Source organism: Lytechinus variegatus, chromosome 16 (assembly GCF_018143015.1).
Source record: "Lytechinus variegatus isolate NC3 chromosome 16, Lvar_3.0, whole genome shotgun sequence".
NCBI lineage: Eukaryota > Metazoa > Echinodermata > Echinoidea > Temnopleuroida > Toxopneustidae > Lytechinus > Lytechinus variegatus.
The window spans coordinates 20,316,881-20,340,803 of NC_054755.1; the positions used below are offsets into that span (position 1 = coordinate 20,316,881).

A 23,923-nucleotide genomic window follows, 5' to 3' on the forward strand; every position below is an offset into this window, starting at 1 on the left:
TTATTCGAATAAAAATAGAAAAATCCAACAGGCATAATAGGGCAAGTCCAAGAAAAGGTCACCCTAGAAGGCAAAATATCCTCCTTAATTTAATATGCTATATTTGGTTGCATAAAAAATCCTAAATGTTGAATTTTAAAATTTCATGAAGAAAACTCTGATAATTTGCATATTTATGCTGATTTGGGGCACCGAATTTGCATAATTGGTAAAATGGGCGTTACGTATGGGACAACTATAAAAACTCATAGAAAATCAAAGCAAAGCTTGTGAGATTTAGTCATAACATCTTATTACTTTGGGGGGAAAAGTGGTGTCATCGAATACATATGCAAATTAGGTCTTGTCCAAGGATGGAATATCCCGTGCGTAACATTCTGAGGATGTTTTTTTAAGTTATTTCTCATAACACAACACTTGTTTTGTTGCATCTCTGGGAAGTTCTAATTTATTAAGTACGAAAACGTTCTACCACGAAATGTTTCGGAAGTATAGTTTACTTTTGAATTAAAAGTTGATTTTTTAAAAAAAGTTACGTATGGGACAACATGCTACGTGTGGGATATATCACCAGGCATATCATGTTATATACTGCACATTCTATAATTATATAAGAACCATATTAAATCCGTTAAATGAATTTATGGAAAAGGGCCTATATACTCTATACAACTGGTGTGGGGGGGGGGAGGGAGCTGCTCGCATATGACGTCACAAATTGAACATTTCGAAAATGATAAATATACGAAACAAAATATTATTCTTTGATGTATTTTCATGAAACTTTCACCAAAACTTTTTTTAAATTTTCTGCTCTTAAAAGTCTTATTAAAATCAAATTATCGCTATGGTAACTTTCCTTTTAAGCGAAGTTTATACATTTTACATAAAAATGAAATGTTTATGGGGATTCGATCGTCAGCCCAGTCCAATTTTGGTTTTGTAAATAAACGAAAAGATAAATGAGGTAAAACGGTATTTCTGCTTACTAATACGGGAAATCTAAAATGGGATCGAGTCTTCTGAACAAATTAAATGGCTATCTGAAATGGGTAATGTAGCACGAATGGTAATTAGGCCAAATTGATACCAATTGGGGTCTTATAGATGTGAAAAAAAGGACCAACCGCTTTTCGACCAAATTAGTGAACATACATCGAAGAATTGATCAAATGAGTGATAATGAGAATGTTTCTATAGTCGATCTATCAAGAGTCGCATAGCAAAAGGTTTGCGAAGAATTTCAAATATGAAAGAACAACTCTGATTGGTACCTAGAGAGTGTTTTGAACGATATTCCCATGCAACGATGGTCTTGATTGGTTGTTGGCATCGAGTGATTGATTTGAAACCCATGTTACAGAGCCCTGGATGGTGTAGTGGTACACACAAATTAGATGGTGCTTGAGAAACACTTCCACTCCGGGCTTCCACTACAGAAAAACCAAAACGAGGATTCTTCCTGGTAGATTTGGCTATAAGTCAGGGACGGTGATCAAGAAACAATATTGTGAAATACGAGGAGTTATAAATACGAGCTGCATAAGACTACTCGAGGGGGGGGGGGGGGCTAAAAAGCACTGGCGTAAATCTTTGTGTCACACCTAATGTATATTCAGGGGGGGTGATATATTCTTCCATCTACCCCCCCCACTTTAATAGCATGACGTCACAGACTTACGAAAGTGCTAAAAGGTTTCTTGAACTCAAAGGACAAGTCCATCCCAACAAAAAGTTGACTTGAATAAAACGGAACAATCTAACAAGCAAAACACTAAAAAAATTCATCAAAATCGGGTGTAAAATAAGAAAGTTATGACATTTTAATCTTTTGCTTAATGTCACAAACCAGTATTATGCACATATTGGTCGATATGCAAACGAGGAGACTGATGCTGTCATCCACTCACTATTTCTCTTGTATTCTATTACATGAAATATGAAATATTCTAATTTTCTCCTCATTTTCAAATGAACCAACGGTTGATTCCTCCATGAACATGTGAAATTAGCATTGCTTAATACAATATGATTCAGTCAAGTTTGTCCTTATTGTCAAATCTGTAAGAAATGAAATATTGTATGATTCAAACAATAAAAAACAAAAGAAATAGTGACTGAGGGACATCATCGACTGTCTCAGTTACATGCCACTGAGTTTTGCATATGTTTTGTGAAAAATCAGTTAAACTGTCATAACTTTCTTATTTTACTTCTGATTTTGATGAAATTTTCAGCGTTATTGCTAATTTGATTTGTCTTTATTAATTCAAATCAACATTTTCCGGGGTGGACTTGACCTTTAATCTCGCAAAATAGCCCAGATAAGTTAGGGTTAACTCTCCAGGCACAACTTGCGTATCAGGGTCTGCTGCATAAGACTAGGCATGTTAATGACATTTTGGCATTGATCCAAAACTACTCAAATGTTTCGCAGACCGAGATGGATATGAGGTAGAAGCATTCTTGACATTGAAGAGACATATCGCTTCTCAAGTGAACCAAGCCTATGACGTCATGATCATCTGATCTGGGTAATTGATGGCGTAACTGGGGGGGTGGGGGTGGAGGTCCTCCCGAAACGAACTCCGTATGGACATGGACCTTCAACAAAGCTGCTATCTCCCCCCCCCTGATATTTTAAAGTCGGCGGTATACTTCCAACTACACAGTAATGATTGAAAAAAAAAATCGGTGATATACCGGTACATAACTGCAAAAGTGGAACCAGAGACCGATCGGGGCTAAGACCCATCACCCCCTTAATTGTCCATATTGACCGCGGTTAAAAGGGGAGGGAGAAAAAGAAAGGACGAGAAAAAAAAAACACATTTAACTTCAATAAATGTTATCAACTTGCTTGAATTTATCGTTTGAGGGAAACCGAAATCTCTCGAATCATTTCGGACCGAATCAGAGGCGAATCGGTCTGGAATAGGTCCCGAATCGGAGCACAATTGCCAGGAATTGGCTTCCAAGAATTGCCCAAATGCCCCCCTCCCCCCGAGACCGGAGAGCGTACTCGTAATTTGAGATTCAAAACAACATTTTTGTATGTCTACAAAAATTGGCACAACTTCAGGAACATTTCACATCCATCTTTGATGTTTTGGAAACATGAGAAGATTAAACAAAAACAACATTTTAGAGAGTTTTATTTAACAGCGCAGTCCACACAAGGGTGCGATATCTAACTAATCGACCGAGAACAAAACAATTATCATGTTTATGGTTTGCCATTAGGGCCCAAATCAGTCAAATTTGAAATATGGCTCATACCAATTAAACATTCAATTTCTCGATGAAATGATAATGGAAAACGGTTCACAACATCAAGTCTAATAGTAGAATCCACTTGTATAAACTTGAAGTAAACGATGCCAATGCGAGGATCGGCGGGGGTGTAGCGGGGGTGTGTCAAGTCTCACGTCCAGAGCTCCAATGAATGCATGCTGTTCTGAGATTGTTGTTTCCTCAAGTATGTAGAATGATCACGTGGTTTGTTATATGTCTTTGCATGATCCGTACAGCGCTCTCAGTCACGAACGGAAGCTTTAAAGTGCCATCTACATGTACTTATATTAAAAAGTTGCATAAAAGGTTGTAGGCCTGTGTCAATACGGCGGCAAGATGCGTTATCTTGCCAAGTCGACTTATAAAATTAAGGTTATTTGTCGCCAAAGCGAGTTACGTACGTTATCGTTAGCGACGCGGAATCCTTCAACGCAGCAAAGGCATTGATGCAAGTCAAATCAAAATAAAGTCTTTGTCAAGGGTCGACCGACGTTTTTGAACTGTCAAAAAGTCGCAAGTATGTATATTATTGTCTTATTATAAGGTCTTTGGTCTAGAGTCACGTACGAAACTGCTGCTTCATTGTCATGAAGCCGGCATTCGACAATATATTCACTACGTTCCAGAAAGCATCCCTGTATCTCGCAATGACGACATATTATGGCATTTACAATTTGACTTGGCAAGATAACTTGTCAACGTCATGTCGACATAGCAAGACTTTTAACTCTACATGGCAAAATAAAATCTCTCCCCCAGTGTCCCTATTTCTTCAAATAGATAGCACTTTGAAGTCTCCTTTCTCATGTTGCTATTTTTCATCAGTGGCATACTTGGGCCGGAAACCTGTGATTGGGGTGAGATTGGATGAGGTGCACTATTTCATTGAAAACATTTATTTTTTCTCTTGTATCAGCCAAGAAAGCAATGAAATTGTTGGAAATAAGAATATAAAATGATAAAACGATTTATATATGCACCTGGATAAAGGTCCAAAAGTTTCGGTTCTCGACGCAGGATGTTCTTTCTGATCCTCTACATTCCGAGGAAAGAGGGTTATAATATCGATATTATTTCATTTTGTTTTTTTCAATGTATTTATTTATTTAATCATTCATTCATTCATTTATATTTATAATTATTTTTTGTTGAGGAAGGACATTTTCAGGGGGCTCAAATAAGGCGACTTATCTATTTCTTTTTATACTCTTTTGTTTCTTTTTTTCCTTCACTGTTTTTTTTCTTCAATTTACATCTTTTTGTCCTTTTGCCTCTAAACCTGAACGAATGAACCGATTATGAACTTTCATTTCCTGACCCCTGTTTCACCGTACCCTGGGGTGGGACTACCGCCAGGGTGTCCCTTTCACCTCTTGGTCGCGGTAACACAAAGGTTAGCGATTAATCGCTAAATGAAATGGTCTATTTAGACCCTCGTTGCATGCGCATTTTGCTCAGTATAGACTGGCTCGGAACCATTCAGAATCGCTCTTACAAGTAAACGATCAATCGCTAACCTTTGTGTAACGGACGTTACTGGCTTCCTCTTGCGTCGATGCACAGAAACTCTCGAAGAATGGGTGTCATCTCTCCAGATGCGAGTCGTGCTGGGAGGTGATGCCCTTCAGGGGTAGCATTTCACGAAGCAACTTGTCATACACTCTCACCGACAAAATTAGCCATCGGCCTATCGGATGTAGAATTTCAGTAGCTTGTAATGATGTTGTCAACAGTTATCACTTCATGAAACCAGGCACAAATTCATCAATAACTTGAGAACATACCATGTCATGATCATCGTTACACGTATGCTTGCATGGGACGTTTCTTGAAAGTAGTTCTCACTCTAACTTCATGCTTGGTGCGGGGTTGAGGTTCTTGTACTTTTGGGCTGCATTCATACCGTTCTACCGACCATGGATCAGAAACGCTGTGAGGTATCCGAAGTAAGAGATCATTCTGACTTGTAAAGTTGTAATTAATACAATTGTATTGTGTCATACCGTAAGCTTAAACTATTGGACGAAATTATTAAGAATTTCGTGCACAAGTCACCTATGGAACTGTTCTAACATGAACTGTTTCAAAGGTAACAGTTATGTTTTTTCATTCTGATACCCGAGTATAGGATTGTTGTGTGAATCCTTGTTCTTTGATAAAGACACCAATACGCGTTTAAAGATCATGGCATGCATGTAAACAGAACTAGCCACTGGTCATGCATGTTGGTATTATTCATTAGGGTGTTTTCGCAACACTACGCAAACTCTTTCTGGAACGCAGAGAATCTATTGTCAAAAGCCCTTCCGGACAAAGCCGCCTTTGATGAATACCGGTGAATCAAAAAAGCAGTGTCGTCCTGTATGGACTTTGGACAAACTTCATATCTGCAGTTTTTCGTCAGCTTCGAATCTTAGGACGATCTACTGCCTGGTTCACCAGTTATCATCAAAGATCTCGTAGTCTATGGCCCGTATTCTAAAGTCGAGTTTAACTTAAACTCAGGTTTAAAGTTGCGGTTTAAGTATGGATAGCCAGTTGTTACATAAATCTCTAATGGTACAGACATTATATTTCAACTCATTTGGCTCTCAAATCATTCATAATTTTCCAGGAAGTCTGAATAGATGATTGTCTTCACCATCGATGAATCTGGAAAGAGAACAGTAAACATAAGAAACGTACAACGTAATAAAAAATTTGACACTTTTGGCTTCCCATAATTTCAGCACAGAGTTAGACCGTGGTCTAAGATAAACCTGACTTCAGAAAACGGCCTAAGCTGTCCATTGTGATAGATGTACTATGTTCCGTTCCCGTTTTAATCGCAAAAACCCCCCTATTACCGCTTACAAGCGGTATTTTGTATTTTGTTAAGTGCGTTATAATCACCTATAAATCTTTCTTCATCTCATTTCATGTTTTATTATCATACAGGGTCGTTTGTCGTTCTGGCTGGTGGTATCAACGGTAACAGTATGTATCGGATCGTCAATGGAATTCGGGTACAACATCGGCGTCATAACCGGACCGTCTCCAGTAAGAACCTTTTCGTTTACTATGAGTTTCTTCCCAAATAATGTTTGATTCTTAACCCCGGTTACTCGGGATAGCCATGGATTCCAAATTGTGACACAGCTTCTGAGCAACGGCTGTCCAATAATTTTGCCAAACAAACTATAACGATGTATAACGGTCTTTTTGAAAATTTAACATGTGAAAAGGTCATACTCTAAAAAAACTCACAGGTTTTTATCATTTTTTTTTAATTGTCATTTTATTTCATTTTTCGGAGGGGGGGGGGGGTCGCATAGTCTCAAAACATGATTTCAATACGAATTTGTAATGTGTGAAACTTGCTTACGTTCAGGAAACGAATACTTTGTAATAAATGAACGGCTTGTTCATACGTAAAAAAAATAATGTGGTTATTAATTTCTCTGCCCTGCAATCATTCCTTTATCTCTCTCTCTATCTCTCTTATTTTCCTTTCTCTTATCGCCCCCTAAATAAAAGGGCAACCCCCCAGTCCGCCTACCCCGATCATAATGCCATCAGGTAGAAATTAAATCATGTTTGATTAATGTTCTTTTCATTTTGAAGTTCATCCAGCAATTCTTCAATGACACACTCTTCGAACGTTCCGGCGAGGAACCGAGCGAAAACAGTCTCACCTGGCTTTGGGCGGCCACCGTTTCTATCTACTGCATCGGAGGGGGCTTGGGGGCTCTCGCCGGCGGCTACTGGGCTGATAAATTCGGCAGGTGAGTCGAGGAGAGGAGTGTTTTTCATGATTTCTAAACAAACATGTTCAGGTTTTATGCTGCATGACTCTGAAGGGGCATTACACATTGTTAACATCTCTGTGACTGAGATTGTGCCTTTCCGTCAAAGTAACAAAATATCACAACGTACTGTCCATAATTTTTACTTAAGATTTTTTTTGACTGATTTTTCTCATAATTTTTTTTTGAGACGTCGCTAGAACTGACAAATATCTCCGAAACTTCGTCTAGACGTCGCAGCGCCGATTAGGGGATTGCAAGCAACATCTCCGCGACTGTTGGGCAAAGTGATTAATTGTCACTTTGTCTTCAGGGGAGCATTTCATGTAAGAACTTGTCAGAGGTTTAATCCGACAAGTCCTGTTTTATCCGACATTTGTCATAGTGACCGTGCTTCTCAGCCAATCAAAATCGAGGAAAGTTGTCAGATCTGACAACTTGTCGAACAAAAATATTTATGAAACGCTCCCCAGGTGTCTCTTAGGTGTCATCGAGACGTCCTTCTGGGGAGCGTTTCATGAAAGGACTTGTCAGACGTTTTATCCGACAAGTTCCATTTTTAAGAGGCTTTTTTATAGGAGGAAATTATAATTCGTTTAACAAATTTTCGGCATTACTCCTATTTGTTTAAGATCAGTATGCTCGATCTGTAATGAAAAACGATTCATGATTTTCATACAGATGTAGCATACTGATCTTATGATTTTCATTACAGATCGAGCATACTGATCTTAAACAAATAGGAGTAATGCCGAAAATTTGTTAAACAAAGTTCCATTTTATCCGACAGTTACTATAGTAACAGTGCCTCTCAGCAAATCAGAATCAAGGAAAGATGTCAGATCTGACGACTTGTCGGACAACAATGTTGATGAAACACTCCCCTGGTGAGACCGAATAACTGTTTTGGGTAGTGAACGAGAGGACCCAGTCGCAGATTATTTAACGCATGTGCAGTGCTCCCAAAATCCACCAATCTCGTCGAGTTGACGTAGACACGAGCAAATCGAAAACTCATTTCTTTCGTGTTTGATACGTCGCCGCGACTGGGACGTCGCTGGGACGTCTTTTGGTGAGATAGGTGGTTTAAGGAAAACGCAAGTGGGGAAAAAACATGCCATGTAACCATAGGCGATTGTAATAATGGAAGATTACTGTAGATCTTTGGTGTGCCTGAATCTTCACCTGAAAATACGGATAATATTGCACTAAATGACTATGGTCTAAGTTAAACCTGACTTCAGAATACGGGCCTTCGAGTTTTCATGGGAGTTTTACTTATTATTCTGGATCCAGATCCTTCCTAAACATGTTGTCTTGTTTCCTCAAAACAATATCGTACATAATGATTAGTACAAAACCAGAGTGAGCGAAGGAACCGAGATTTTAATTGGGGGGTGTTTTTGCATCTTCTAAAGAGAAATTGAAGTATTTTGAGTGTTTTTTTTTTGGTATTTGCCAAATTTAGAAAGCTTCACTTCGACAATAATTAGCAAATTCAAATACGGTATAACGAAAGTTCACGTTGCCTGAAAGTTGTCTCTCTGTTAATAAAGATTTAAAAAAAATTGCTAAAGCATTGCAGATGTTTCGAATTCAACGCCCTTTCCATAACCTTCCGTAAAGGAATTTACTACTTCGGAGAAGTTCATCTGTACACAGAGGCGGTGCAACATAGGAAGGGGGGGGGGGCAGGAGAGGGACAAACCACCCTCCTTGATTTTCCTTGATTTTGAAGTTGTGAAAACAATAGAATAAAAAAAGAGATCAATAGAAAAGAGGGACAAAAGAAGGAAGGATTTGAGAAGAGTATGAAAAGCAGTGGATCTTAACTTAACCATATAGGCGGATCCAGGGGGGTCGAGGGGCCCGCGCTCCCCCCCCCTCTTTGGCGGAGCAGAAAAAAGAAACAAAAAGGGAAAAAGAGGAGAAAAAGAAGGGAAACATAAGAGTAGCAAGACGAATGTATGAAATAAGATTAGGGGAAGACTTGGAAAATAATTGAAAAAAAAATCTTCCATGTCACTGTATCAAATTTTCGCTCGCACTCGCAGAAATTATTTCGTTGGATACACATCTCGTTTAGGATCACAAACACTGCCGAGAATGTTTAAAATTAATGACAAAATACCTGAAAAAATAGCTCACGCTTGCAATATTTAAATAAGGCTTATGATATCATTATATATTTATGTTGATTTATAAGAATAAAGCTTAGAAGTATCAGGACTACCTCTCCAAAGAAACAAACAAAAATCAACTTCGAGCGGCCATCGGTGAATATGTGGCTAAATAAAAAATCCGCCCGCCCCGGCCTATAGGCGAAAGCTGGATCCGCCCCTGTTGACAATACCCTTATGTATCACATTTAGGTCGGCTTGCCCCCCCCCCCATTATAATAGTCTGGCACTGCCCATGTCTGCAGATGATCTTCATGATTATTTACGTATGTCGCACATGAACGGAAAACAAAACTGAAGGTTAAAAAGAACAGTGTTCGTTAAGCACCGTGATCTCTTTGACTGTGATTGTACATGATGAAATCACGTGTTTGAGCACTTTTCTTTCTTTTTTTTTTTGGGGGGGAGGCTTATGATATCATTATATATATCATTATGTATTTATGTCGATTTATAAGAATAAAGCTTAGAAGTGACTATCAGGACTACCCCTCCAAAGAAACAAGCAAAAATCAACTTCGAGCGGCCGATCGGTGAATACGTGGCTGAATAAAAAATCCGCCCGCCCCCTATAGGCGAAAGCTGGATCCGCCCCTGTTGACAATGTATCACATTTAGGTCGGCTTGCCCCCCCCCCCATTATAATAGTCTGGAACTGCCCATGTCTGCAGATGATCTTCATGATTATTTACGTATGTCGCACATGAACGGAAAACAAAACTGAAGGTTAAAAAGAACAGTGTTCGTTAAGCACCGTGATCTCTTTGACTGTGATTGTACATGATGAAATCACGTGTTTGAGCACTTTTTTTTTTTTTTTAGGGGGGGAGGCTTATGATATCATTATATATATCATTATATATTTATGTTGATTTATAAGAATAAAGCTTAGAAGTGACTATCAGGACTACCCCTCCAAAGAAACAAGCAAAAATCAACTTCGAGCGGCCGATCGGTGAATATGTGGCTGAATAAAAAATCCGCCCGCCCCCTATAGGCGAAAGCTGGATCCGCCCCTGTTGACAATACCCTTATGTATCACATTTAGGTCGGCTTGCCCCCCCCCCCCCATTATAATAGTCTGGAACTGCCCATGTCTGCAGATGATCTTCATGATTATTTACGTATGTCGCACATGAACGGAAAACAAAACTGAAGGTTAAAAAGAACAGTGTTCGTTAAGCACCGTGATCTCTTTGACTGTGATTGTACATGATGAAATCACGTGTTTGAGCACTTTTCTTTCTTTTTTTTTTTTGGGGGGGGGGAGGGGTGACATACACCTACAAAATACTGCGAAGCTTCAGAATTGTGTACCCGGATGTCGCTTATTTATTCTGAAAAAGATGCTTTCACATGGGGAAAAGATTATGAAACGTCGCGATGCGTCGAGGCAATATGTTGGGGCGGGTATTCGACTAAAAAGTGACTAAAAGGTCTCGAATTTTGTTTGATATTTCATGTAATAAGGGAAAAGGAAAACGTGCTGATATCATCAGCTCTTTCATTATATTATCCGTGTTGTGGATGTAAGTGTAACTGTTCTTGACAAAATATGAGAAACTAAAATGGCTGTCGTATTTTACTTTCCATTTCGATGTTAAATCTAGTGTTATGTAAGGCTCGTTTATTTTTCACCTTTCTATTTATTTCAAATCAACTTTTTTTTTCTTATCAAACTTTACTTGAGCCTAATAGAACGTATGTTTAGAAGAGATAGGTGAAAGTTGAATAAGTGAGTAGGCATATTAACTCTATTCTGCCTAATATATCGTCTGGTCACGTGACCATGCAGTCTGTCGTATCTTAAAGGAAAACAAAAGCACATTTGAATAGCATACGAATGATGTTCATATTAAGATCCAGACATTCCTTTTGTAACACCATTTGCTACCCTTTCCTCTAATATCAGAGGTGTGGAGCGTTGTGGCCCAGTGGATTAGTCTCCGGACTTTGAAACAGAGGGTCGTGGTTCGAATCCCAGCCATGGCGTAATTTCCTTCGGCAAGAAATTTATCCACATTGTGCTGCACTCAACCCAGGTGAGGTGATTGGGTACCGGACAGGAATGTATTCCTTGAAATGCGTGTGCGCTGTCATCTTAGTAATCAGCTTGTAATTACGGCTGCCAAGCTACAGCTGGGGTAATAATATGCAAGTCCTTTGCAAGCGCATAGAGACATTATTCATAATTGTGATATGAGCTATACAAGAACTGTTTATTATTATTATTATTATTGTTATTATCAGAAACCGGGGCCTTTTGTACAATAATTTTATCTCCATCTTGGCGGCCATTTTGATGGGATGCTGTTACTCGGCTAATTCACCGGAGATGCTCATCATCGGCCGTTTCGTCATCGGATTCAGCGTCGGTAAGTAAAATATGGACAGAATACTATGATGGGATTTCTATAAATGCAATTTTTCTGATGTATCACATCAAATAAAAATAAAACTGATATTCATAATGATAATGATAAAAAGTATTAATAATGATAATGATGATGAGGAGGAAGATGATAATGGTAATGATAATAATAATGATGTAATAGTGATAATCATAATAATGACAATAAGACGGATGATTATAATAATGATATAATGGAAATAACAATATTCCGCTTTTATATAGCACTTCATACATTCAAAGTATTTCTAAGCACTTAACAGATATATTATCACTCCAGTCATCACATCCTAGCTGACAATGCACTTTCAGCACTTCTTTGCCTTGAGTGCATTGCAAGAAGATTTTCCAAACTCAATTGCGAGGGATAGACTTTCGCTATAAAATACAGACGCATAAAAATCAGAAAATGGGGACAAAATGGCGAAATTGATTTAGAACCCTATAAATTATTGAGTTTAGACTGATAAATTTGATGAGTCTGCTCTCGAATATATTTTCTCAAGATTATACACAAAATTAATCTCGAAAAAAAATCTCGAAATTAGACTCTGATCTCTAAACTACTATCTATCGATATGGGAGATATTGTAATAACAACAACAATAATAATAATAATAACGGCATTATTTACCAAGGGTAGCCACTTCAGTTCCGAAATCTGTTCTCCCAGCGGGCCCTTCTATTATAATTACCCGGCTAAGCTAGACTACCGAGTAGTCAGTAGTTAGTACAGAGTAAATATTTTGTTTATTAAAATATCTAGAACAATAAAACTCTTTTGAATTATTTTTCTTGTTTGTTTACAGGTATATCATTAACCATCGTACCCATGTATCTTGCTGAGATATCCCCTTTTAATTTGAGGGGCGCCATCACCGTCACACATCAGCTTCTGATCACCATTGGTATTCTACTTGGGCAGGTAGGTTCAACCGGTCATCCGCGTCAAGGGTAGAGGTCCCACACCTGTAATTATTTTCCCATAGAAACGCGTGTTGTGGTCTAGTGGTTATGACTCTCGTCTTTCAATCGGAGGGATGTGGGTTCGATTCCCGGCCATGGTGTGATTTCCTTCAGCAAGAAATTTACTCTCAATCTGCTGAAGTCAACGCAGGTGGGGTGAATGGGTACCCGGCAAGAAGAAATATCTCGCGCCTATGACATGGGCAGCGCAGCTAAACCGGGGTAATAATAGCAGTGCTTTGTATCCTCGGGCAAAAGTTCTTTATAAGCCTAGCTAATATCATCATCATCATTATTAGTATAGCAATCGAGGAAAATTCATGTGAAATAAGGGTTCAATTAGGGGAACAATTCCTACTACAAGTATACTGTAGTATACTTACGAAGTAAGAATGCCCTTCTGTAAAATTGTATTTGATTTGTATTGTTTTTATATTACTTTGTACTATGTTTTGAATGGAAATGAAATAAAAGAATTGAATACTGAAAATCATTTGTGACATTTCATTTACGGCCATGCATCAAAAGGTTTGTTGACGGGGGGGAATCAAAATAAATTTATATTGAAACTCTTGTAACGAGACACTTTCATCACCTGAACAGGAAAATGCCTAATTCTTCCGCCATTCAACTAGTTCCAAAACTAAAAAGAAAAGAATGTTCCTTTTCCATTTTTGCAAGAAAAAATCAGCAATTTCCCTTCATAGAATGCGTAATACGTAAAGAATCATATGCATATACATTTTTGTCAATTGGCTATTAAAATAAGAAGAAATTACAAATCTTAGGAACGGGTTGGGTCGAATTAATATTTTCCCTTCCTGTCGTAATTCGGCGTGTGAGACCCTGGGAAGGGTCAACAAAGAAAGGAGGAAGTATAGAGGGCGAAATTATCTGGAATTCACTGAAAAGGAAATGATAGGAAAGTAGTGACTATAGAGAAAATTGGAAAGTAAGAAAATAAGAAGAAAAGGACAGAGGATAACTTGAAACGAGCATGCCACGGAATTGGTCAAGGACGAAGAATTGTTCCTTTCCTAGCTGATACATGATTATTTTTCATATTAATTGTCTCTCGATTTATCATGTTTATTATTCTTCTGTGCTATGGGGCTCCGGTAACGAAACGGACGTGAACACTAAATTCAACAACAAAATATTTGGTTAAGTCAGGATTTCTCCAGGGCCAGTGCCCTGTAGCAGACACAGTATTTATGTCAGGAAGAGTCCTGTCGAGATGTGACCCAAATGTCTCAATTGTTGATGCTTCCTTCTGGTAAATCACACCAACACAAAACTGTTGTTCTCCAAATTTGTTTTTTTTTTTGGCACATGTTCTCACACCTTCTGAAATGTGATTTAGGAACATGGCAATGTTTTCCCAAGAGGAATGTCCTTGTGGTGTAATTAGATTACCACCTTAAATGATCATGGTAGGAAAATGGCAGTAGGAACAGGAAGTCGTAAGTAGTTGTAATGGACGACCTCATTGTCCCGTGGAGACTACTTTGTTATCATGTAGGTTTCGAGTGGGTTTGGGAGATTTTTAAGTGATTGTACAGAGTTTGATTTTGATATTTTGAGATGATGTTTTGATTATTTACTAAGTGAAAACATAGTTTATACATACATGTATTCAAGAGACTCGACCGAAATTCAGTAAATTCCCCAAAACTGATCACCGAAACCAGCCAAACAACCAATCCACCAACTGACGGATCAATTAAAGAACAATTTAAGTAACTGTCCAATCACCCAACTAACCCACCTACCAAGCGATTGCCTTATGGTCCAAACAATGCGTTACATGTATGAAATCCAATTATCGGATCAAATCAACCATCCAATCTGCCAACCGACCAACTAACTATCCGGCAGGACAAGGAAGTAAACAACGGACCGGCCGACTGATAAACCGACATAACCAATTAAACAACCAAATGACAACCGATCAAACGGATTCACCAATGGTCAACGTTCCAACCAACTGTCCGAACAATCTGCCAACAAACCAATTAACTAATTTACTAACTAACCAATCAATTCAGTAAATTCCCAAAACAAAGCCATTGACCGATTACCGAAACCAGCCAACCAACCGATCAACTAATCCAATGAACGACAGATTATTAAACTAACAAAACCACCTGGGGTCCGTTGCAGAAAGAGTTGCGTTTAAACGCAAGTCAAAAAATCAATCGCAAGTCCCAAATGCGCGCTGCTGATTGGCTAAAAATCAAGTTGCGCATGACTCTTTATAGTTGCAATTGATTGCAACTCTTTCTGCAACGGGACCCTGATCAACTAACCATCCAATCAGCTAACCGACCAACCAACTGCCAGACCAATCAACCAACCGGCCGACTGACCAACCTGCAAACCTATAAGCCAGTCAGTCAAATAAGAAACTGATCAATCAGCAGACTGACCAACGGTTCTACCAACCAACTGTCCAACCAAGCTACTAACAAACCTATCAATAAATTGTCCGATCTGCTAACAAATCAATCAACAGACTGACCAACGGTTCAACCAACAAACCAATTATCCGAATAATATGCCAACCAGCTAACCGTCCAACCAATCTACTAACTAACCAATCAATAAATTGTCCAATCTGCTAATAAATCAACCAATAAACCATACAACCAACTAAACCGACCGACTGACAAATTTGCCAACCAACCGACTAAACCAGTCTACCAACCGATCTACAAACAATTATCCTGTCATCCAAACATACAACCGACCGCACAATCGGAAAACACACATTCATTCAACCAACTATTTTTTTTCAAACTATCACATCAATCAACATCCAAACAACCAGCGAACCAACCCACACCTAAACCAACCATTCGAAACTTTTCTTTATTATACGGCCTCGTTCACAATGCAACATAAAACATTTCTTTGTACATGTTCTTTTGTCAAAAACACGTATATGTGTAGCCAAGTCTGAAACTTAAAGAACGATCAAGCACCAATCGCGTAAGCTATCAATTAATGGATCTGGGTGAACTGATGAGGAGCCGAATAATGAACTCGGTTGGATAATTCGCATTAACTGATGCATTCACTCTCTCCAATCTTGGTCTCGTTTTCTTTTTAGTGTCTTGGTTTCTTCGCATTCTACAACGAATCCACATGGTCAATTGTACTAGGATTGACAGGCATCACTACAATTATCGAGTTCATCATGCTCCCGTTCTGCCCAGAGAGTCCAAGATGGCTACTCATCAGGAAGAATGACGAGGAAAAGGCGGTGAAAGGTAGAAATCAATGAAACGGCAAGATTAGAAGTCAGTCAGAACAAACACAAACAATCAAACAAATAGATTTACACGATGGTGATATTTGACGTTATATTTTACGAGTATTTACTCTGTGGACACCTTGATTCATTAGTTTTAAGCTGAGAACTTAAGTAAAGCTTCTTTTTATTCCAGATTTTAATACTCTTTTACCATGTTTACTTAGTTCAGAACTATTGTTAGTAGCAGATATCACGTATATACTGAATATATAATATTCATTATAAATATAATATATATGTATATAAATTCTCAGATAATGATTAAAAACAAACTTGAACTAATGCGAACAGAACTCAACTCAACTTGAGAACTGTGTCTAACAAGAGTAAATCCTTGTCGAATATAAAATATATTTTTATAAACTTTGTTTTTAATTTCACACCCCTCAATTCCTTAGCCCTGCAGCAGCTCCGAGGGAGAGACAACGTTGGGGACGAGATTGTTGAAATGAAACGAGAGCACGAGAACGAGAGTAGCGTAGAACGGATCGGTGTGTTTGATCTCGTGTGTCTACGCGACCGCTCCTGGATGCTTCCCCTCATCATATGCGTCGTCGTACACGTAGGACAGCAACTGTCGGGAATCAACGCGGTAAGCTTAGAGTATTGACGATTGAGAGTGGGGAGGGGATGATTACGAAGATGATGATGATGCTGGTGATGATGACGATGATGTTGATAACAATGATAATGGTAATGGTAATAACAATGATATGATAATGGTGAGGGTGATGATGACGATAATGATATTAATGATAAAGCCGATGATGGCGGTGATGATGTTAAAAGTGACATTGATAGCCAAAGTGATACTTATAATGATGACGATAGTGACCATGATGATGGTGATGAAGATTATGATCGCGATGTGGCTGATGAGGAAAATGATAAAGATGGTAATAATGGCGATAGTGATGGTGATAATGATGATAAAGGCGATGGTTATGACAACGGAAAAGAAATGCTATCCTACATCTCTGTATCCCTCACATAGATCATCTTCTACTCGACCGAACTGTACGATGCAGCCGGAATGTCCGAGAGCGAGGTCGCTTACGCGACGGTGGGCTTTGGCGCTCTCAACGTTTGCGTGACTATCGTCTCTGTATTGGTTGTCGAGAGGGCCGGGCGACGACCTCTACTCCTCTATCCCTTCGGAGTCATCGCTCTGTGGCTCATCGGTCTTACTGTCTCCCTCGCCCTCCAGGTAAGGTTCCCGTTCCCTCTTTTTACACAGTAACGGTGGTATTTTTTATAGCAGCCGTTTTTACTTCTTTTGACGGTACCGGTGGTCCAATGTGTTGTATGAATTTCTGTAAATTATGTTTCACTCACTGCAAAAACACCGGTATTGATTTAATACCAGCCCGGAATCTATATTATATCTATACCAGAGAAGTGCTAAACAACGCCAGTTTGGTTTCAGTCTCACACCAGATAGGTGTTTATACAACCCCGAGCGATCATTTAGTATAAAAACAGCATGGGTTTGATTCCCGGGGGGGGGGGGGCACTTACATTGACGAGTGGATACCATGCGCGACCCAAAAAACACGTAAAAAGGATGTCTTTTTCGCGATAGGGCACGTTACGTACGTAACGTGATAAGGGTGTCAAAAACACAAAAATAATGAAAAAAGGGTATCTATTTCGCTAGGAAAATTACGTGTTTAGGGTCGAATTTGCGGGGATGATAAAACAAAATTAAAATGTTTTTTAAAGGATGTCCTTTTTGCCCCAACACTTCGTGTTTAGAGTCCGATTTGCGCGAGGTGTAGAAGGTGGGGTCGTACTAAACCAAATAAGGTAAAGCCGACGACCGAAGGACCCGTAACAATAAAACATTCCTGTACTTGTTTAGGGGTTCATTTCAGGGAATATTTGCCAAGAGTATGGTTTTGTTTCCAATACTTGTTAAGGGTAGGGTTTCACACGCCAATACTTGTTAAGGGGTGCATTTTCAGAATATGGAAATTACGTGTTTAGGGTGCTTTGCGAGACTCCATGGTCACGCATGGTATCCACTCGTGAATGGAAGTGCTCCCCCGGGGTTTGATCAAAACTGGTGTTGTTTCAATACTTCTCTGGTGTGGACAAATGTAGATTCCGGGCTGGTGTTAAATTAACACCTGAGTTTTTGCAATGTTGGCAGTAAGATCACAAACATAATCACAATATTTACATACCATTAATTACCCCGATGGACGCATAGCTGCTAATTAAGCTTCCAGCATTTCAAGGAAAAAACAACAGTCGTGTTTTTTTTGTAACCACTCTGTCCGAAAATCATCGTCTTTTTCAGAGCATTAATTATTTATTTCGCTAGACAGCCGTCAGTAAATTCCTTTATTACGTTTGGGAATTTTTTTAAGCAGAGGTTGGTGTGCTGAATGTCAGCCATTGCGATGACGTGGAGCGTTGTGGCCCAGTGAATTAGTCTCCGGACTTTGAAACAGAGGGTCGTGGGTTCGAATCCCAGCCATGGCGTAATTTCCTTCGGCAAGAAATTTATCAACATTGTGCTGCACTCGACCCAGGTAAGGTGAATGGGCACCTTGTAGGAAGAATTTCCTTGAATGCTCGAGCGCCCGATCAAGGTAGCCGGGGTAATAATAATAGCAGGGCCCGCTGGGAGAACAGTTTTCGGGACTGAAGTGGCTACCCTGGGTAAATATGCCGTTATTATTATATTATTAATTTCCTTTAGCAAGAAAAGAATCTCCGATGTGATGTGCTTAGCCCACTTGAGTTATAGAGTGTCGGGGACAGTACATTAGTACAATTCATAGAAATGCGCTATAATTGCTGGAAACTACAGCTCGGGATAAAGCCGGTCCGGCTAAGCGGGGTAATGATGATGCTGTCATCCCCTCTGAATAAGGCATGAATCGCACTTGATCGTCCCGAAATTATCGTTCGTTTACCATATCTTTCATCGCAAAGACAATTGGCAAATGACCTATCATTGTAAAGCTTAGAATCCCCTCTTTCTAGTCAATGTTAGTTTGACACCTGCTTGCGTCACAATTGTAACGTGTAACAGAATTAAAGGCATAGTCCTGCGAAGGAGAAGGGTACAAAACTCATTCACGCTTAGACGGCTCAGTGACTTTCTTGGTATCCTTTCTTAAAAAAAACTTTGATGAAACCAAAAGCTTGCAAAATAGGTACCGTTTTCCGCAAGTTCATTTAACACAAACTTGGAAAAATTAGGTTTTGTTCTCTCCTCTGCAAAAACTCTGGTGTTGATTTAACACCAGCCCGGAATCTATATATGTCCACACTAGAGAAGTATTGAAACAACACCAGTTTGGAATCAAATCGATGCTGTTTTAATACTAATTGGTGTTGTATAAACACCTATCTGGTGTTAGACCAAAACGAAACTGGTGTTGTTTAACACTTCTCCGGTGTGGACATATATAAATTCCGGGCTGGTGTTAAATCAACACCAGAGTTTTTGCAGTGTACTTCTTCGAAGGACTATAACTCTGTGACTCGTGAAAAACTGTGACGCAAGCGAGGTGTCAAATTAAAGATAAATCATGTATTCGTGATATAGGTGACCTTTGAACTTCGGTAATCACTATGTTAACTCAGCACACTTCTCATTGCACACACAGTCACAGTACGACTGGCTGAAGTGGTTAAGTTTGGTCTTCGTTTACCTCTACATCATCACCTTTGCAATCGGCCCCGCTCCTCTGCCTTACCTGGTCTCGGCAGAGCTCTGGTCGCAGGGTCCACGCCCTTCTGCCGTCAGTGTGTCCATTCAGGTCAACTGGTGGACCAACTTCATCGTCCAGCTGACCTTCCCGCCGATGCAGGTACGTCAGTGTTGCGAATTAGTTGTGGAAGTGGTACCAGTGGTGACGGTGATAGTGGTGTTGATTGTGATGTTGGTAGTGGATGTTGGTAGAAAATGGTGGTGGTGGTGGCGTTATTGATGTCGACGATGTATAGTTAATGATAGTGGTGGAGGCGATGGTGAAGTTCATGGCGGTGATTTCTGTATAATGGTATTTGTGGTAGCGGTGGCTGTTATGATATTTACTTTAGTGATGGTGATGATGGTAATGGTGTAGGTGCTAATAGATGTATTGGTGGTGGTGGAGGAGGTGATAATGGTGTTGATGATAATGGTTAGAGATGATATTGGTGTTTCTGGTGGAGGTGATGGTGGTGAGTTTGGTAATGATAATAGTGTTGATGTGGGTGTTGGTGGTGTTCGTGATGATGACACTGATGGCTCGAGTTGAAGGTGGGGGTAATGATATGGTGAAGTTGGTGGTTGTGTTGGTGTTGGTTGTAAGGGCCCTTGTGATTGTGGTGGTGGTGGTGAAAATGGTGAAGGTAATGATGATGGTGGTCGTGGAGATGGTGATGATGGCGTGGTGGTTGATGGCAGTGATGGTGATGCTCAGTTACACTAACTAAACTGACCCCAGACTGACCGAAGCTTTTACGTTATTTGGAATGGCATGTCATTGGATCGGTTTGGAATCGGTTTCATTGGTATGACTGTGTCATTATGAAGTAAAGTCTACTTTATGATGGCTCACAGCACCCGCGCATGGTGGCTCAGTGATAAAGCGTCTGCCTCATGAACGGGATGTCGTGGGTTCGATCCCCGGCCGGGTCATACCAAAGACTTATAGATATGGGACCTTCTGCCTTCTTGCTTGGCGCTCAGCGTTTTAGACAGAAGAACGGTAATTATATCATATTATGTTATGCAGGGCATGCTGGAAGAGCAGTCTTATGATTGAAGTGGCCGACCTGGGTAAATAAAACGTCATTATTATTATTATTACATGTATTACTTTACATCGTTTCACTGTCTACAGGGAGCTATCGGCGAGTACATCTTTCTCATCTACACCATCTGCGTGGTCGTTACCACCGTCTTCATCTATTTCTACGTCCCTGAGACCAAGAACCGAAGCTTTGATGAGATAGTGTCTGCCTTCCGTGACAGAGGGAGGGGCAAGGGAAATGTAGAGCTCGAGAATCGTCAGTAGTTCATTCACCTCAAGACCTTTGTAACCGGATATGCTCCACCAAAACACGTGATAAGTAGGTGCCTCACACGATATCGGAAGTTTTCGTTCCGCGACGCACAACGGAGTCAAGAACAGAGAAATTGTGTTCTCAAATGCCCTTCGTGACAAAGAACACCTAAGAAGTCTTTGTCCAAACTTGGTGAATCAAAACAGCCGTTTCGTTCTTTCGGACTAACGGCATATTTGCAATCTTTGGTCAGCTCTGAAACTTGAGACAAAACTTTGTCCTTCATTTTAAAAAAAAGTTTTTACAAAGACCTCCCAGCTGTCCTTTGTCGTTCGTCGGGCATTTTCAATATATGTCCTTGGCACGTCGTGCGCCTTGCACGAGAACTCTCTCATGTATTCTGTGCGAAAGAGAAACAACCTCGTCATTCTTGAATAGAATTTCGTATTTGGAACGATATATTTGTTTAAAGTTTTATTTGAGTGGTTCCATTCTAGTATCAAATGCAACCATTTATAACACCTCGTTTACATTTGCTACGACCATGGAATAGTGGGTTAGTCTACAATGTTTTTGTATGATGAGTGTGCAATGATCGTACGATGTACTTACGATGTGATTACATTGTAATTGCATAACTCGCTCGAAACGGAATGTAGACCCTGTGATGATCCTGAATTCCATACGAAAATCTTACGATCATCGTACGACACGCTGAGGTGATCATACGATAAGCAGGATATTATCACCCTAGGATTAGCATTTGAGTATCGATGATCGTAGGAATGTAAACGGGGCTATGGAAATAGACAGGGAATCAACTCAGCCCTCACGTCCACTCTTCACCTCCCTCTGAAAAACGTGTTTGTATCGGTAATAATGTTATCACTAAATTTCTGTGGATATATTTTGATTTGTAATGACATGAAATGGAAATCCACGTTGATTAAACATGAACAATCTATCTATTTTGCGACAATGGAATATCTTTTAAAGATGTAAAAAATAGTTTAGAGACTAGCTATAAAATACTAGTTGTAGATTGGAGTAGAAATGTTGGTATTTGTAGTATTGTTCTTTACCTCTAATGTTTGATAGTCAAGTAAGAAACCAATTGAATATGCCATAGGCTGACTTGTAAATGTTTTTATATTGTGTGTATTATTGTCGTTTTATTTCGCTAATCATGTGCGTAGAAAGTTGTAGTAGATTAAATGTTTAGAATGAAATTTGACGTGTTAAAAATGCGCAACTGTGGGTAAGTGTGTGGGGGTGGTTTTAGGTGTGTATATAAATGCGTCAGTGAACGCTCGTTTGTGTGTGAAGGTGAAAACACTAAATTGAGATTTAAATACGTATATTCAATGTTTTGTGAAATTTGATGTGTGTGTGAGTGTGGTACTATCTTGTGCGATGTGTATAAGTTGTACACATGCGTGTGTGTGTGTGAAATCATTACTGTATTAAAAAGTTTCCACCTTCATTTAAATCAATGATTGTTATGGTCATTTAAACATGTCTGTTTTTACAATGACACACTTAAGCCTTGAACAAGTTCATCGATTGAGTTATGTTTCTAATCAGAGCGCTGCTAAAAAGTTAGTGAGCCCCACCAAAAAATGAACATAATTATCTAAAGTGTTCCAAGTTCTGCCATGTTTTAGATAGTTATTTCATTGTGAAGTCAGATTATAAAGTATTACATTCAGTAAAGTTTTTTTCTCTGTGATCTCTGAACATTGAAGTGTTGTTGTCTCCATTCGACACTCAGCGTGAAGGAGTGCATTTTCTCGTGGGGTTCATTTTTGGCACCACTGTATATTATTAGATAGTGCACCGCACACTGCCTGACAATATTCACTACATTAACATAACGTATTACCTCACGTGTTCAGACTAGTCTGCTGTGCAAACCCTTCACTCGAGTAAAGGGTCTGAATTGCAGCCTTCTCATGCCTTGTGTACTGAAGGCCCTCTCGCTGAATTGAAACAGGAAGTTTTGTATGTGCTAGTCTTTGCGTGGAGACACACTTGTTGATCGAAGTTTCAATCAGGGTCTGTGCCTGCAGACTATGTTCAGACTGCTCTGTCTTCCCGTATTTTTATATTACAATTCAGCAGGAAAATTTAGGACTGTTTAGGTTACTGCCAAGTGCCAATATGAAGGCTGGTATGGATACCATTAAAGCTATTTCAATTAATCATGTTTAAAAACATACATTTTGGTACATTAATTTGAAAAAAAATCAAAGAATTTAAGAGCGTGAGAGCGTGTCATGAAGCTTATTGTAAATCATGATGATTATGACCTTAACTGAATGTGCTCTTAGCTAATCAGACGAGGCGATATCATTGCCTTTTCATTTAAAAGAGGAAGAGGGATCAAGTTGCTCCTTGGAACGCTGCTCAAATATACCATGACAATAATGATATATGAACCGATTCGACGATGATATAATGTCTTTGAACCAATCTTGACTCATTTTTAAAAGATTGTAACGAATATATGAATACCTAGTAATATTTTTATTTACTGAGCACTAGTGAATAGTGTATTATGCAATTGCAATAACACAGGGTGATGGAATTGATCTATTTTGCCAAATTCAAGAGATCGCAGTTGATTCAAGTCGTATTTATTTTTTTACAAAACTGACCCTGATATCCCGAATATGCACTCTTAAAACAAATCAGTCAAAATGACTAGATAAAAAACAGTCAGCTGGCAGCAATTGATATATCTAGTCACATTTCTTACTACGTGTATATTCTCTTCAGAAGTTACCATGGTCTAGTAAAATACGAGTAGACTAACAGTTGAACCGAATATCTAGTCATTTTGACTGATTTGCTTTGAAAGTGTGATAGAAATGCAATGCATCATTTGTGTGTGTGCAAATGTTTAACAGGGTACATAATCAATTCAAAGCTTGTGTGTTCTATCTAAAATAAAAATATACGA

The 23,923-nt window shown here is 39.2% G+C and overlaps 1 protein-coding gene across 2 annotated transcripts in view; it reads left to right on the forward strand.

The window, feature by feature from the left end:
• Positions 1 to 22,932, forward strand: part of LOC121429721 (solute carrier family 2, facilitated glucose transporter member 5-like) — a 45,473-nt gene extending 22,541 nt beyond the window's left edge. Inside the window, exons 1-10 of one of the 2 annotated variants that reach the window (XM_041626912.1) lie at positions 6,053 to 6,094; positions 6,232 to 6,333; positions 6,898 to 7,058; positions 11,510 to 11,634; positions 12,479 to 12,594; positions 15,748 to 15,907; positions 16,350 to 16,543; positions 16,946 to 17,158; positions 19,575 to 19,778; positions 20,799 to 22,932. In XM_041626912.1, coding sequence (XP_041482846.1) covers positions 6,289 to 6,333; positions 6,898 to 7,058; positions 11,510 to 11,634; positions 12,479 to 12,594; positions 15,748 to 15,907; positions 16,350 to 16,543; positions 16,946 to 17,158; positions 19,575 to 19,778; positions 20,799 to 20,972 — 1,392 coding nt within the window. In that variant the 5' untranslated portion in view covers positions 6,053 to 6,094; positions 6,232 to 6,288 and the 3' untranslated portion in view covers positions 20,973 to 22,932. Of the gene's footprint in view, positions 1 to 6,052; positions 6,095 to 6,231; positions 6,334 to 6,897; positions 7,059 to 11,509; positions 11,635 to 12,478; positions 12,595 to 15,747; positions 15,908 to 16,349; positions 16,544 to 16,945; positions 17,159 to 19,574; positions 19,779 to 20,798 lie in introns of those variants that run through there. The other variant, XM_041626911.1, reaches the window with a different exon arrangement.
• Positions 22,933 to 23,923: the final 991 nt, after the last annotated feature.